This window comes from Periophthalmus magnuspinnatus, chromosome 19, assembly GCF_009829125.3.
Source record: "Periophthalmus magnuspinnatus isolate fPerMag1 chromosome 19, fPerMag1.2.pri, whole genome shotgun sequence".
NCBI lineage: Eukaryota > Metazoa > Chordata > Actinopteri > Gobiiformes > Gobiidae > Periophthalmus > Periophthalmus magnuspinnatus.
Window position 1 is genome coordinate 3,572,754 of NC_047144.1, and position 16,826 is coordinate 3,589,579.

Here is a 16,826-nt window from a genome sequence, read left to right on the forward strand (position 1 = left end):
ATTAATTAATTAAAAACATGTTTAATTAATTAAAAACAGGTTTTGGGAAAGAGTGGACGGACACTAAATACAGCATATTTTAACCTAATTGAAGATGGTTAAATAAAATAAATGTCGTTCTACTCGTGGTACATTGCCTTACGGCCGTGCAAGTGAGGGCTTCATTTTCACAAAGCTGAAGTTGAAGACTTGTGGCAGTCCATGGTGAGCTGTGAGGTTGAAGGATTGCCATGAGAAAGGCTGTAGACCCCCCTGTGTCGTGGGCCCATTCACCGCCTCCGTGGCCAGCTGGAGAGCCATCTGGAACTCCGTCACCTGCATCGTCACCACAGCATAAAGGGAAGACACACTTGTAATCTCTTTACTGTTCCCTCAATGCCCTAATGACATTTGCTGTGCCACATAGGAGCTTTTAAAAGGCCATTCAAAGCCTAATATAACTTTACCATCTCTCCAAGACATCTAGACTGATACTAACTGTGAGGTCCATTGAATTAGCAAAGTGGATTTACCAGAAATATAAAGCAGCCGTCTGTGTTTTCTTTAGGATTTAAGAGTCAAGTGCAATACTGTCAAACTAAACATGCTGAATTTGAAGGGAAACAAGAATTACACAAGGTTCAATAGCACAAGACCCCAGTGTCTTTTGTCCTATTTGTTTAGTAATATTCCACAGTATGGCATTGACATCTTGTGGAATATTACTGAACTAACTTGCTTGTATTCAAATACAAGTGCAGGTGGAGGACCTGCACCCGATTTTTTCCATGTATTTGAGCAAAATCTGTCTTGGCCCAGTACACAGAAGAAGATCAAAATAAGTCTGCTGCATATTGTATGCATCTAATTAGAAAGCATTTTATTTTATAACACATCAGTGTGTGGATGCAAAACAACTTTCTCCAGCTAAACTCAGACAAGCTAAACTCAGATAAGATTGAAGTCATAGTCTTTGACCCACAGAAACAAAGAGAAAGTGTCAGCAGTCACCTCCAGGCTCTCTCTTACTATCTAAAAAACATAACAAAAATCAAAGGTATAATGTCAAAACCAGACTTGGAGAGACTTATCCATGCAACAGCCTGCTCACTGGCTTCTCCAAACGAGCCTTAAGACAGCTGCAGTATATCCAGAACACTACTGCTTGGGTCCTGACTAGAACCAGGAAGTACTTCACACATGTGTCCTGTGCTCAGGTCTCACATAAGGTAAGTGATAGATAAGTTACATAGTGCCACTTTGTTTGTTTTTTTCTTTACAAGTACGACAAACACCTTCCCATCAGAGGTCCCGCTAATTGGGGATTTAGTTGCACTGCAGAGTTAGCTTATTTGCAAATAGATTTTTTTTCTTGAGTCATCAGTGTATTGTGTATGTGTATGTATTGTATACCTTTGTGTCATAGCAGCCTCCAGGTCGAGGCCTCCTCTGTCTCAGGTCACTACGGCAACAAATGGTTTTACACGGATGTCCTCTTGTGTACGGGTCTCTTTTGTAATCTGAAATAAACTCTTGTGATTCCGATTGGTGCTTCACAACACAGGAAGTAACAATCATCAATCAATCGTCTAGATACATACTGTTGTATCTCATGAGCTGTTTGAGTGAGTCCAGGCTGTGAACTTTGGCCTGATCCCGCCGCAAGATTTTAGCTCGAGGTGAAAGGTCATAGGAGAAGTCTTCACCAAATTTCCGCCACATGACACCAAAGCCGCTCAGGTTGTAGATTTCAGCGTGGAATGGGATGTTATATGATGGCCAATAACCTGGTATGAAGCAGAGTAGACCGAGTGTAAGGTTTTGACTGATATTGTGGTGTGGGGTGACATGACAAAGCATATTCTATCTTAATGTTGCACAACGTACCTTTTGTGATGGACGGTCCGCCACGAGCTTGTCTCAATAGAGGTTTTATTGCTTTGACTGGTGTGTTTCATAGCATGGCATTAAACCTTTTTTATTTTACATTTATTCAATAGAGGCATTTTTATTGCCTTGTAAAACATGTGTGAGCATAGGGTCGCCTCTCCATAGATCTGATCTGCAACTTGGCCTGGTATCATCGCTCTCCTGTCTCCATGGAAACAGACACATTTGATGCTATAATGAGGAACAGTCGAGGCAAAGCGACAGCATAGAGGCAAGTAGGTGGCAGACCCTCTATAAGAAAAGTTACAAAGTGCTTATCTTTTTGAAACATCTGAACCCTTAGCAGGTTTTTCAACAGATGTATTTTTGGAGTCATTTTTCCACTAATATGTAATTGGCTTTGTATTGTAATAATATGGTTTAAAGAGTTTGTTATATAGTTATGATCTATGACACCTGTGGATCATACTGTTGATTTGGATATTTAAATTGCAATATCTATCTAAAACAACTTAATAAAACAAATAGTGCACTGACTTTTGCATTAGAAAACTGTGGTGCCCAGTGGGAGTTGACGTCCGGGTCGTCATTCTAACGAGTTGTAGCAAAATGATGACACAATGTTGCCAAATCCTACACGTAAAAAACTAAGTACAGAGCAGTGGGCGTATACCAGTGGCAGTGAAAATGGGAGTTGATGCAAAATGGCGTCTTGAAAATAAGATTGCTCAGGCATGCACAAATCACTCCAAATACAACTTTGGGTGAGTAAATAGTGAGGGGAAACAACTATAACATGGTGAAAAGCTCTGAAAATCATTAATATACACATTTCCCTCCTTACCTCTGCGTAAGGCTTGGCTCTGGTCTGAGTGCATAACTTTTCCAGGAATCTGCTCCACCACAGTCAGAGCTCCGTCCCTGATACTGTGACGCAGTGTGATCCTGCTGAGGTCCAAAACCATGTACTGGCTGTTGTATGTACCTGATTGACAGGAGGAGATAGAATAAACATATTTGGAAACATGGACTGCTAATAATAAGTGCAAAGATTAAGCACATGGTCGCACAAGGAATGAAAAAATGTGCTTCCCTCTACATTTGCTATGTATTCTATTCTTTTTGTGTTTTTTCATATTCACAATTAAGAATAAAATAACATAATTTTCCTAAATGAGTAACATTGTGCTCAGTTTGTAGCAAGCAGCATTATGAAGATCTACAGGCCGTCAGGTAGCCATTACTTCAACAGTATTTTTGTGATAAATCAAAATCACAATCAAGATTTAAACTTATAGGGTTTTTTTTTCAAATAGACAACATTCTGTTGTTTATAGACAATAATCTATTACCCAAAAATTGCATCCTCTTAATTGCATTGGAATTTCAATTCAATTGCACTATATTGTGCAGTCATATGCAACCAGCCAATCAGAGAGCTCCTGATTTCAGTCTTAGCAGTGCAGACAATGTATGTATTTAACACTTTCATTTTCGCCTTTGCTTTTGTTTTCACTTATTATGCTATCAACAACATGCTATTAGTTGCTGCTACAGTTTTCCTGAAATCTCAAACTTGTGGAACATCTGGGTGATTGAGGAACTCAAATGCTCCGGCACATTCTGTCCTTGTCTCCACTGGTCTCCCATGGCAACATAACACAGCATGAGATCAAAGTAGGAGCTCAATTAACACGCACACACACGCACACACACACGCACACACACACACACACACACGTTGAGCAATGAGGGGTGGATGTTGGAGTAGCTGTCTAATCTCTACATGGAAAATTGTCCAGCAAAATATTTTCTATGGTGAGGAATTTTCCCTTTCATCTCTGCTCATTTCATTACACTAACTCTGATCGCAGAAATATGGGCTTTGGTTTCAAATACCTCTACAGAAAGAACAAGTCAAATGTTAGTCAGCTCACGTTCATTTTGAAGTGGGTATTTTTGGAATTCCCAAGGGAATATGATTAAACAGGGCAGGTGTTATGCTGGACATACATTCAAGTTTATTGCATTACCTATATTTTTTTTTCAAAACTCCATAGATATTAGTAATGATTGATTTTTTTTTCACCCAATATGCAAAAAATGTTTTATGGAATTTCTGGAAAAAATTAATACAGTTGAAACCAGAAGTTTACACTACATAAAAAGACACATACACATATTTCTATTTACTAAATGGCAATAATAATGAGACATAATGACAATTTTTCATTACTTTCTTCAAAATCAGAAGTTTAACATTATTATGCCTTTAAAGAATCTGAGAAAACCCATTGTTCAAACAATTATACCTAAGTATAAACACCATGGAAATGTCCAGCCATCAGACCACTCAGGAAGGAGACGGGTACTGTGTCCCAGAGATGAACGTGCTTTGGTCCAGAATATGCGCAAGAACAAAACCAAAAACCTTGTGAAGATGCTGCTGAAGCTGGTAAGAGTGTGTCATTATCTACAGTGAAACGAGGACTGTATTGACATGGGCTGAAAGGAAACTCTGCAGGAAGAATTACTCCAAAAGAAACATTAAACGGCCAGATTACAGTTTGCAAATGCACACAGGGGCAGACCTTCATTTTTGGAGATATGTCCTGTGGTCTGATGAAACTTAAACTATGGCCATAATAAGCATTGTCACGTCCCACCATTGCAACTGTGAAATACGGGGGTGACAGCATCATGTTGTGGGGTTGTTTTGCTGCAAGAGGGACCGGGGCACTTCACATCAGACATCAGTCAGGAAGTAAAAGCTTGGGTTAAAATGGGTCTTCCAAATGGACAATGACCCGAAGCATACTACCAAACTGGTTACAAAGTTGCTTAAGGATAACAAAGTCAATGTTTTGAAGTGGCCATCACAAAGTCCTGATCTCAATCCTACTGTAAAAGTATGTGCAGACCTGAAAACGCATGTGTGAGCAAGGAGGCCTACAAAATTCCTGCCAACTATTGTGAGAAGCTTGTGGAAGGATATACACAACATTTAACCCAAGTCATACTATTTAGAAGCAGTGGTACCAAATACTAATGAAATGTATGTAAACTTATAACTCTGAATAAATCCAGACATACAGTAGCTTGACATCCTATTAGGAGTGTCAAAAGTATCGAAAATCAGATACTAATTGATGCTAAAACTAGTATCAAAACCAGATATTTATCTGAGCAGGTACTGATACTAAAAAGTCATATTCACGGGACAGGAATGAACCTTTCCCAAAGAGCTTTGCAGTGATCTGGAGCTGTATCAGAACAAGTGTAAGACTGCATAGACTAGTATGCAGTGCTTTGAAAAAGCATTTGGTCCCTTCCTGATTTCTTACCTTTTTGCATGTGTGTCACACCTAAGTGTTTCAGATCATCAAACAAATTTAAATATTAACAAACATAACCCAAGTACATGTAAACATAAAATGCAACCTTTCTGTGATAATTTTATTTGTTCAGAGAAAAATACTATCCAAACCTACATGATCCTGAGAGAAAAAGTAACCCCCCCTTGTTAAATAATGAACGGTGATTAATTATATTATTGTGGAAAGCTGAGTTTAATTTTATAGCCACACCCAGGCCTGATGCTGCCAGACCAAATCAAGAGATCACTTAAATAGAACATGTCTGTCAAGGTGGAGTCGGCCATATTGAACCCAAGACATCAGGCCATGATCCAAAGAAATTAGGGAGTAAAGAAGAAGAAAAGTAATCGACATGTCTCAGTTAACAACATCTAATGTCCCAGAACAACATCTAAACAATGGCAGGCCTCACTCACCTCAGTAAAGGTCAGTGTTCATGACTCAACCCTAAGAAAGACACTAGCTAAAAATGGCATGCATGGCAGAGTTCCAGGAAAAAGCCACAGCTGACAAAAAACAACATAAAGGCTCATCTCACTTTTGCCAAGAAACATCTTGATGATACCAAAAGCTTTTGGCAAAATATTCTGTGGACCAATGAAACAAAAGTTGAACTTTTTGGAAGGGGTGCATCCCGTCACATTTGCCAACAATTTGCGTCACATGCCAACAATGAAACTGTCATGATCCCTGTTTGCTGTTCTCCTGTGCTGTGCTCCCCCTCCCTCACCTGCCTGTCTCCGGAGCTGGGTGGAGTCCTGGCTCCTCCCACACGCACCTGCAGCCCATCTACGCAATCAACACCACCTGCTGTGGATAAGAGGAGTCAGGACCTGACATTCGGTGCCGGAACATCCGTGTGTTACATGTGAATGCTACTGCTTGGCTTTGTATCTTGGTGTTGTGTGAACCTTTTGATTCATGTGGATTATTTGCTCTTCTCCAGACCTCTGCCCGAGAACCAGCTCCGGACCCCCCGCGCCTGCACCTGCACTTCTACCCTGGTATGGTCCCATGTTGTCCTCATCTTTGCACTCGTGTGTCTCCCTGGGCCCGGACCCGCACCCACGCTCCCCAGCATCTGTGGATCCATGAACTATGTTAAACTGTTGCACTACTCTGTGAAGCACCCTCGTTCCCCAGCTCTTGGATTAATGAACTTTGATTACTTTTTGCACATTTCTGTGAATAAAGCACTGTTAAACCTTTGAGTCGCACAGTTTTGGTCCCTCCGTCTTGCGGGTTACTACAGAAACGTTGGGCCTTTGCTGCTTCAGGACCTGGACGACTTGCTGTGATTGAAGGAACCTTGAACTCTGCTCTCTACCAACAAATCCTGAAGGAGACTGTCCAGCCTTCAGTTTATGACCTCAAGCTGAAGCGCACTTGAGTTCTGCAGCAGGACAATGATCCAAAGCACACCAGCAATTCCACTTCTGAATTTAAAACAAAATGAGGGTTTTTGGGCGACCTAGTCAAAGTCCAGACCTGAACCCAATAGAGATGCTGTGGCATGACCTTAAGAAAGCGGTTCGTGCTCAGAAACCCTCCAGTGTGGCTGACTTAAAACAATTCTGCAAAGAGTGGGCCAAAATTCCTCCACAGTGACATGAAAGACTCATTGCCAGTTCTCACAAACCTTGACTGCAGTTGTTGCTGCGAAGGGCGGTTCAACCAGTTATTAGGTTTTGGGGGCAATTACTTTTTCACATGGGCCATGTAGGTTCAGATGGCTTTTACCTTAATAAATAAAATCACCACTTAAAACTGCATTTTGTGAGTTATCTAATATTTAAGTTTGCTTAATGTGAAATGGCTAAGGGTAACAAAGGTGGAGGAAAAATTAAGAAATCGGTAAGGGGGCTAAAACTTTTTCACAGCACTGTATGCCCATGGATCACTAGGGAACCTATCTGAATAACTGAGGGATTACAGAGATATAAAACTGCATTGTAATAACGAAAGTACTGATTTTTTTTTGCACTGTAGCACTTTGAGATTTGTTATTCAAATGTAAAGTGTGTTATAAATAAAATGTATTATGATTTAATGCTGAAACTACTTTCTATTTTATGTTTTCCTATCTATAATTTTTTGCCTATAATAAACAGAACTATGGGAGATACTTGGCTCTATACCTGAGTTGAATTTGGAGAAGACTCGCGCCCACTGCTGGCCGGTACGTGCCAGCGTGTTGGCGAGGCGGACTCGGTGCCAGGCCAGCAGGCTGTGAGGGCTGAGTGAAGAAAACAGGGAGGAGTTGAACACACTGATGGAGGTCTGGGTCATCAGAAGCCCGCTTCCCAGCAAGTAGAAGTCATCCAGAGAGGACAGGAGACCTATACAGACACATGTGACAGAAGAGAATTCATTCAAACAAATATGCTTGAGCTTGGGGGAAATAACTATAAAATCAGTCTGATTTCAGGATAAAGACATTGTTATATTGATTAAATTTTTGTATTTAGGGGTAGATAATTTGAATAGATTACTGTTTTAATGTCATGCAATGTGCTGGGAAAATAGGTGTTCTCACAAATACATTGCTCCAATTAAAGTAACACCACATAACTTTCTGGAGGTGGCATGTCACCTGCATCATGAAAATTTAAGACTAGATTATACATGGGTAGAAATTTAAGACCATAAGGCCAAATACAAGTCAGGTTTGTGGAGATACACACAGAAAGGACACATGTTTTTCAATGTTCTTTTTTCAATGAAATAAACACATCCAAAATGCAAAAAAAACACATGCTTTTATTTTAGTTAGTTATACAGTGGGGCTTTAAGTGGAATTGCTTTAGGTTTTCCAAGCAGACAGTCAATGAACATATCTAATATGGATAGGATCATTATGAAACATGCCATGCTACTGTTTAACAGAAAGACAAGAGACAATCATTTTCATATATAGTCACGTGATATTTTTGGCCGGTGCGTTCTAAAAATAATGCCCTGAATCCACTTGTGTTGTGATAACGACAAAACTGTAAGAGGATTTCTATGTCCTGCCTCCCTCCTGGCAAATCTTTGTGCATTGAGACTTTTGGCTGGGAAATACAATTCACCATGACTGCTCCATGGAGACAAAGCAGAGCGTTGTGACAACATAAATATAAAATGGTGTTTGCAGAAAAAGAAAATATTCAGTTACGTAGTACCTGGATAGCTGCTAAACGACATCTTCCCAGTAGAATAGTACGGGTCCAAGAGCTTAAAGTCCCATTGCTTGTAGATTCTCATGGTGGCAGCATAAGTGTACCAGCTGGAATGGCCCACAAGTACATTTTCAAAACCTGGCAGAACCTGGGAGAGAGTGGAGCAAGACAAAATGTGACTGCACTGATGAATAAGTAGTCGTCCTTACTGCGGACATTTATGGTCATGACAGAAAAGACCAAGTGATTGGTGTACTATCATGTCTTCTCATGGATGTTGTGAAGTATCAAATCAGAGGTACTGGTAGTTTATAACTGTGGCTTTATTACACGCAGTTTTCCATGTATCCCATATAGTCCTGCTCATAATGTGTCTCACCATAAACACTCATACTAATTAGTTCTTACTCGTTTGACCTCAGTACAGTCGAGTGCAGAGTTCAATCACTCAGGGGAAGCTCAGAGTAGTGCTGCTCATCCACATCGACAAGAGGATGCTTTTAAAAAAGAAAATTATAGTACTTTTGTTTTATATCTGCCTAAAGGTTCCAATCCAAACCAACTTTATTTCTAATGCACTTTAAGAACAACGCAGGTGACCAAAGTACAGTACACAACAATAATAATAAAAGACAATAAAAGTAAAGGTGCACTATGTAACTTTTCCTTTGAAGCATGTGACATGTTTTTGCTTTACTCCTAAAATATTGCTCAAATACGTTGAAAAACATGCTTTCTTGCTGTGACCAGGTCTTGCCTCTCCATAGATCTGACCTGTAACCTGGCCTGTTGACATCACCTGCTTGTCTCTAGGAAGATAGTTAAGTTTAATGCCATGTTGGGGAGCGTTCTAGGCAAAGCAGTCAATTCTCCATGGAGACAAACCAGGTGTCAGACTCTCCAGCAGAAAAGGTACACAGTGCAGCTTTAAGGTTGTACCTACAGTAGTTTCATCAAACAGCACGGGAGTTTAATTTGTGCTTATTGTATAAAGAATTTAACACTAGGCTCATCACCTTTTACTCCAGCCAAAACAACAATCAGGGTTAAGTGTAATCTGACCTTTATAAGAGCAGTGCAATGGCCCATCCCTGTGGTTCTGAAGACAGCAGCCCCAGAGGAGTTGGTGCGGGGGGTGAATGCTGGGACTAAGTCCAACAGGTCTCCAATGCTGTTCAGGAGCTGGATGGAGAACTCTGACAGAGGCTGAGAGCACAGGGGGGACACAGGGGAGACACAGATGAAGAGGACGTGTAACATGCCTCTAATCACCTCTTCTTCACTCACAGACCTCTCTCTGTTTGCTCTTGGCCCACTGTGCAGCTCCGGCCTGGAGACCATCCAGCTGTGCCAGGAGCAGTCCCATGTGCTGCCACAGGGGGTCAGTGCTGCGCCTGAGCTTCACCTGGTCTCTGGCCCACAGGTCCTGTTTACTGCTCCAAGAAGGTACTCTGTGAACAAATCTAAACTCTAACCTAAATTTATACCTGGTACTGTTTAACCTTACCTTAAAAATCGTTTGATGGAATTCAGCAAAATCTCATCTTTCACAAGCTGTGGATACATATTAGAGTAGTGGCTGGACATTTGCCTGTGAATAAAAAATAAACAAAAAACAAAAAAACAACAACTTCATGTTATCTATGCTATGAGTGGCCCTCTGCGCTGCTTTCTCTCTTGCTGCCTTTAAAAGGTGCACTCTGTAACTTTTTTTTTCTGTTGCAGGACCCGGTACATGTTTTTATGGAATATCTCACAGTAAGGCATTAGACTTATCTGTCTCCATGCAAACAAGCCGGTGATACCACCAGGTCAAGGTACAGGTTAGATCTGTGGAGACAGGAGAGGTGACCCTGCTCACAGTACATAATAATAATACATGTTTTTCTATGTATTTCTAGCAATGGAATATTCCAGGCAAAAAGACAAGCAGGTGACAGACCCTCCACTCATAGAAAACTTAACCTTCCTTTATGATATTTTGCCTTTACTGTGACACTTGACACTCACTCAGCGGTGAGGAACCCCTCCAGGTACCCTGCCAGGAAGAAGGTAATCTCATCTTCATTTGCTGCCTGTCTCCCACATCCAGCGCAGATCTCCAGCACGCTCCACCCCGTCAAGAGCAGAGAGTCGTTGAAGTAACCATAGGCTCCACCGTCAGCCTCCATCACCCCCTCCCTCAGGACCACGCTCTTCTGGGCCGCATCCCAATACACGGTGGCCTCTGTGAGCTTCGCTGCAACAGAGCGAGGGATGGAGTTAGATAACATATATTATATAAGGTCATATTTTTTTTAATTGCATTGAAAGTATTAGGGGAGTGATTTCTATTTATGCACACATTTGTGTAATGCAGTGCTGTTACAAACACACGACTACGTGTGAAATTACATCGACAGAATACAGATTTTTGTTTTTTCATCGAGCCTTTTGAATTCGGAATAAAAGCGAAAATTACAAGTTCATCAAGTCAGCAGCATAGGTTAAATGGATATTAATGTTAGTTTAGATACATTCAGAATAAATCAACTCAAAAAATGTTCTGTTGTGTTAAATTATAACACATTTGCGGAATATTTTTTCAATATTTTATGCCTTACTGTAACTTTGAGCTGGTGCCATCAACGCGCTGAGGAAAATGCACATTTTTCTGAATGTCTTCATTCTTGCCACGGCTTCAGACGAAAATATCGGAATAAAAATCAACGGAATCCAAAAATATGTGATTGTAACATGGTTTGAAATTAAAAGTCACAATATAGTCTATATCAAAAAGAAGAAAAGACATTCACCCCAGATGGGACTCGAACCCACAATCCCTGGCTTAGGAGGCCAGTGCCTTATCCATTAGGCCACTGGGGCTACGTAAAAATGGGCGTGGCTTATCTCATATAAAAAGAAACAGGCCAAAAGAACTATGGAAAAAATGCGTTAATATAGACTTGGTGTAATTGTTGTTTAAGATGATATTTTGTTCTTAAATAAAAATAGACTAGTTTACACAGATCTGATATTATCTTTAGTCCCAAGTTTAAGTTTTTCACGTTTTCCATTATGAGGTGACGATTTCTGGGGCATTCCATTGATGAGGGGATGCTAATGAAATATTACTTTCCATTCGCACAATATTAACTGGGTATTAACGTTCCAATCTCAACTTTGTTTAAATATTTATATAATTTAAAGTTAACCACTCACAGTGAGACGCATTCTTGTATATTATTAGTTACAATAGGGTTATAATAGGGTTTTATTCCATTTCACCCCCCCCCCCCCCCCCCAGTTGCACATGCGCAAGGGAAGTTTGTTTTTGTGTTGAGGATAACGGCATCTGCAAATCAGGAATTTACAATAAATACCCACATGGAGGTAAATATCTGATATATTTACAGTAGCAGTTCAACTAGTTACGAACCAGTGAAGCAACCACCATTCATACGTTTCAGGCATACAGGTATGAGTAGCGTCCCCGGATACTAGCTTGTAGTGCTAGCTGCTTAGCATTAGCTCAGTTACTGTAGCAACCAGCAACTACAGACGCTTCGCGCTTTGTCGGTGTCCCGCAGTCGCTTGGCGGTGCTCATCACGTTTTGTGTCTAACATATTTTTCTAGGAGATTAAAAAGTCACTGAAGATGCCACTGTTTAAGAGCACATTTAGTCCAAAGAAGACGCCTGCTCGAAAAGCTGCTTCTCTATCAAGTCTCCACACAGTATGTTTATTTGCTGGACGGGTGGCATTATTTACAGTTTTGTTTTTTTTTTTATAGCTAAATGCTGCTTTAATGTGTGTGTTATTTTAATCAATGTTTTAAAATTGCCAGCTGTGAATGGTATATCTCTTCTCTTCTTAGTTGGACAGATCAACGAGAGAAACAGAATTAGGAATTGAATATGGACCTCCCTGTATGAACATTGGAGGTCAGAACTGGAAATTTGAAGAAGGACAGTGGATAACCGGTAATAAATTAGATTAGCTAAGTGTGTTACAACATTTAGCAATGCCAGAGCGTAATGAATCTTTATTATTACATTTCTTTTCTCTGTTAAGAATCTAGTGGAACGGTATCAAACAAGGAAATGCAGAGACTCAAGAAAAGAAATACACAGTTAGAAGAAGAAAACAACCTTCTGAAACTGAAGATTGAAATTCTCATGGACATGGTAAAAATGTTTGATTTCCTCCCCAGCCTATTATGTTTGTTGATCCAATTCATGTACATATTTTTACTTCTTATTTCAGCTGACAGAGACGACGGTACAATATCACCTGATGGAGAAGGAATTAGAAGATGTAAATCCTCATTAAACATAAGGGACTCAAATGTTCTTTAAGATGCCTGAGCCTTGTGTGTGTCCGTTGTTTTTTTTATTTTTTTTTTATTTTGCAAACCATCTAATTGATTGCGTCATAAAGGCTTTAATAACCACACTTAAAATTGACTGGACTGCATTTTTTTTTTACAGCCCTGCAATGACTGTGACATCGTTGCAAATGTGTATAAGATGCTGATTCTTGTTATAATTGTAAAGGGATATATGTGTGCTAGTTTTACAATATTTAAAATAAAAAATGGCAATATTGTTATTCATTGTTTCTTAAATATTTGTTATCCAGTCTCTTTTTCGTTGTCTTTTTTTTAATAAAAGTCAAATATGGTCACCTGCTGCACACGTTGACTGCGCATGCGCGGAGTTCATTTCCTGTGATTGCGGCGCTGTACAGCAAGCGGGAGCGACAAGCAGTGCGTTTTTTACTACTACCCGCTTGTCACTTTAGAAACTCCTTTATTTGAGGGAGTTGTGTGGATCCGTCTTGAGTGTCAGTGATGCCGCGTGGCGGTAAGAGTTTTCTTTGTTACAGATAAGTGTGAGTGAAAAACCCTGAATGTAGCTAACAAGTTAACCTAGCTCATGTAGCTAGCTGATGAAATACCTCTGAACTCACATGTTTGGCTTTCCATGTGCTAACCGGTCAGCCCTCACGTTTGTGTGGTCGTGAATACACTGTCTTCGGTCAGTATGGGCTTTACCTCTGGTCTCTGTAATATTTAATGGGGATCTAAAGCGGCTAGTACAATGTGTTGAGCAATGGCGCCTGTTCTGTTTGTTTTATTACACAAAAGAAGCAACTCTGAATGGATACTTGGTTTAACTATGGCATTGTGTACAACTCATTACAGATTGGCTCATTCAGACACCGACCATTACGTGGTCTCAGTATGTCACATTTAAGAGGACTAACACGGTGCGCAGTTGGACTGGAAAACCAGATGATTGTGCTACTATGATGGACATGATGGGCAGTGTCCTCATGATCGTGACTTGTGCAACGCAATAATAAAAACGTCTAATTTCAGGGAAAAAGGGCCACAAAGGCCGAGGAAAGCAGTTCAGCAACCCAGAGGAGATAGACCGGCAAATGCGGGCTCAAAGAGAGATGGTATGTAAACTTTTTTTTCCTCATAAAACCCTCTAATTATGTAAGAAAAAAGTAACGTTGTTTATGTGCTTCATTTGTTTTAGGAAGAGGCTGCTGGAGCAGAGAAGGGCAGTGCTTCAGAATCTGAAGAAGAAAGCAGCAGTGAAGATGAATCTGAAGTAAGTAAAACTATAGTTAATTCACTAATAAATTAACCGTATAATTTGTTTCTGTTGTTTTTGTTTGTGCTGTTAGCTTGACAAAAAAACTCAAAATGCAAAGCACAGATTTACAAGGACTAACTTTATCAAACCAATGTTAGAGCTCAGATAAAACTTGTCCTTGAGACAGAATATGATGAGTATGATTTGGTTAAAACAAATTCTTTAGCAAATAATTAAACATTTCAACAAGCATATTAGTCAAAACTGTTACTTTAATAATCAAATGAAAACACTGTCATGGTGTAATTCGCTTGTAATTTATTGGTATTTCGTAGTTATTTTTATAGAGATTTTTATTTACCCCCAGAACAGGAAAAGGAGTGGGGTTGAGGGCCTTATTGAAATTGAGAACCCCAACCGTGTGTCTCAGAAGAGCAAGAAGGTGACAGAGCTAGAGGTAGAGGCACCAAAGGAACTGTCGCGTCGAGAGAGGTAGACTCTGGTTCACTGTCTTCATGTTTTGTTCAGTAAAACATTTGAACTAAGTTATATAAATGTACATTTTGTCAGAGAGGAGATAGAGAAGCAGAAGTCCAAGGAACGCTACATGAAGCTGCATCTTGAGGGCAAGACGGATCAGGCCAGGGCTGATCTGGCTCGACTGGCTATCATCAAGAAACAGAGAGAGGAGGCTGCAAAAAAGAGGGAAGAACTCAGGAAGGGTACAGTATCTTTATAAAATATATTACAGTAGTGTCATATATCACTTGTGTGTTTTGAATAATATCAGAACTTATGGAATGTTTGTGTTATTTAGAAAAAGAAGCTGAAGAAGCCAAAGGAAAGCGTTAGCCCTTCATCTTACAACATGCAGACGTGTCTCAGGGGATGGAGAAAAACTGAAGATGCATATCAGAGAGGGACCAAACTGAGCGCTGTCATGGCAGGTGGCTCCTCGCCCCTGTCCCTCAAAGTCATCTCGAGGGCTCCCCAGGATGGCGCTCAGATCCAGGACAACGGGTGGAGCGATGGTGGACTAAGAGGAATGCAGCTGTTGGGATTCCTCTTTTTCGATGACTACCTCCTGAGTAATGGAGGAGGCAATCTTAGGTTTTCCAAGAGTTGAACAGCCTTTTTTCTCTATCCTCTCCACAGGGTTTTAATTGTAAAGCTGCTGAAGTTCTTTCCATTCCTCCATTCTATACATCTTACAGGTTTACTCAGTGACCGGTTTTACAGTGAGCGTCCGTCAGGATGTTTTTGGTGCTTTAACTTCATTTAGTCAGGTTTTCAAGATACAGAAGTGCATTTGGACTAAGGATATTCATTTAGATAAATTCAGAGATAAAGACAGAGTTACTCACTTCATGACCAAACTGATTTTATTCAAAAGTGTAACAAAGTTGACGCATTGCATATTTTAGAACATCCTATCATGTTTTCTACAGTTAAGTTTGCCCAGTTTATGACAGTCACTTTAAAGATAACTCATTTAAGTTTTTTTTGTTGTTTTTTTCAAAAAATTTGCATAAATCATGTCCATCTTTCCTTTATGTAACCAGTCAAAATATTACTTGAATTGCCTGCAATAAAAAAAAAATTACTATTATTGCGCTGATTATTCAAGCCCTGTAAGCATTTTTAACAAAACCATATAAAATAAACATTGCCTTAATTCACATTTTATAGTTAATACATTTACTTATATACTGTATTTGTAATATGCATTATTCTGTTGGGTGGATCAAATAACAGCCAACCAAGATGACATCGTTCATCTTCGTTTAAATGGCTAATTCCTTATTAGTCAATTACTACTGTATGGTTAATAGGTGATCAAACTACAACTCCTGTTATTGAAAATTTGAATACAATTTGTTTAGAATAGCTGTAATGTTGGACAGAAGATGGCAGCACTGGCGTGGTCCACAGTTTTTATTTATTTTTCAATCATTTACTCAAGTGCATTGAGCATTGGAGGTTTGAGGAGCAGTGTCTCCTCCAGCAGCAAAACATGGTGTGTTGCTCTGTCTCATGTGTTTTTTATATGCCAATTCTTTCAAATGCCATCCATCCATTCTTTTCCACTTATCCAGTGCCAGGTCCCAGAGGCAGCAGTCTAACCAGGAGCTCTCAGACTTCCCACAGCCCAGACATGTCCTCCAGCTCCTCCGGTGGTACCCCAAGGTGTTCCCAGGCCAGCCGAGAGATGTAGACCCTCCAGCATGTCCTGGGTCTTCCGTGGGGCCTCCTCCCGGTGGGACATGCCCGGAACGCCTCCCTAGGGAGGCATCCAGGAGGCATCCTGAGCAGATGCCCAAGTCACCTCAGCTGGTTCCTCTCGACATGTAGAAGCAGCGGCTCTACTCCGAGCTCCTATGTGGCTGAGCTCCTCACCCTATCTCTAAGGGAGCCACCCTGCAGAGGAAACTCATTTCGGCCGCTTGTATCCGAAATCTTGTCCTTTCAGTCATTCCCCAGAGCTCATGACCACAGGTGACCCTAGGTTCTTTCAAATGGGGTGCCAGTAATTGGCAGTGGTTGTAGTTGGGCTTGTGTCACGCATTTGCCTGAGATTAACTGGCATGTTTTACAGGATGTACAAAACTTTGACACCTGAGCATACAACAGCTACCAATTCTGAGGGTTTTCTGAATGCCATGTGACCTATCCAAGGAATGGAGTGTCCTAGTCCCATTACCCTCTCTGAAAGGCTGTGGCAAGGCTAAGGCCTTGTCCTTTCTCTGGTAAAGGAGACTATTTTTAATGACATAGCCCGCTTCATCCAGGCACATAACCTTCCCCATGCTGACACCCTCCTGCTCTGTGAC

The 16,826-nt window shown here is 40.5% G+C and overlaps 3 protein-coding genes and 1 non-coding gene across 4 annotated transcripts; 2 read left to right on the forward strand and 2 right to left on the reverse strand.

Moving 5' to 3' along the window:
• Positions 1 to 138: 138 nt before the first annotated feature.
• On the reverse strand, positions 139 to 10,680 carry plbd1b (phospholipase B domain containing 1b). The gene is made up of 10 exons (XM_033985160.2): positions 10,418 to 10,680; positions 9,915 to 9,998; positions 9,699 to 9,840; positions 9,470 to 9,613; positions 8,411 to 8,555; positions 7,385 to 7,585; positions 2,714 to 2,854; positions 1,581 to 1,766; positions 1,393 to 1,499; positions 139 to 315 (listed from the first exon to the last, which is right to left on the reverse strand). The coding sequence occupies exons 1-10, from the start codon at positions 10,678 to 10,680 to the stop codon at positions 139 to 141; spliced, it is 1,590 nt and encodes a 529-aa protein (XP_033841051.2).
• Positions 10,681 to 11,199: 519 nt separating this feature from the next.
• Positions 11,200 to 11,272, reverse strand: trnar-ccu (transfer RNA arginine (anticodon CCU)). Its single transcript has one exon. It is a non-coding gene; the product is annotated as a tRNA-Arg (tRNA).
• Positions 11,273 to 11,704: 432 nt separating this feature from the next.
• On the forward strand, positions 11,705 to 12,753 carry cby1 (chibby homolog 1 (Drosophila)). Its single transcript, XM_033984977.2, has 5 exons — positions 11,705 to 11,864; positions 12,024 to 12,122; positions 12,264 to 12,369; positions 12,461 to 12,573; positions 12,653 to 12,753. Exons 2-5 carry the CDS (start codon positions 12,045 to 12,047, stop codon positions 12,716 to 12,718), a joined length of 363 nt encoding a protein of 120 aa, XP_033840868.1. The 5' UTR covers positions 11,705 to 11,864; positions 12,024 to 12,044; the 3' UTR covers positions 12,719 to 12,753.
• Positions 12,754 to 13,087: 334 nt separating this feature from the next.
• On the forward strand, positions 13,088 to 15,603 carry pdap1a (pdgfa associated protein 1a). The gene is made up of 6 exons (XM_033985077.2): positions 13,088 to 13,251; positions 13,770 to 13,852; positions 13,936 to 14,010; positions 14,363 to 14,487; positions 14,566 to 14,717; positions 14,813 to 15,603. The coding sequence occupies exons 1-6, from the start codon at positions 13,239 to 13,241 to the stop codon at positions 14,845 to 14,847; spliced, it is 483 nt and encodes a 160-aa protein (XP_033840968.1). The 5' UTR covers positions 13,088 to 13,238; the 3' UTR covers positions 14,848 to 15,603.
• The last annotated feature ends 1,223 nt before the right edge of the window (positions 15,604 to 16,826 follow it).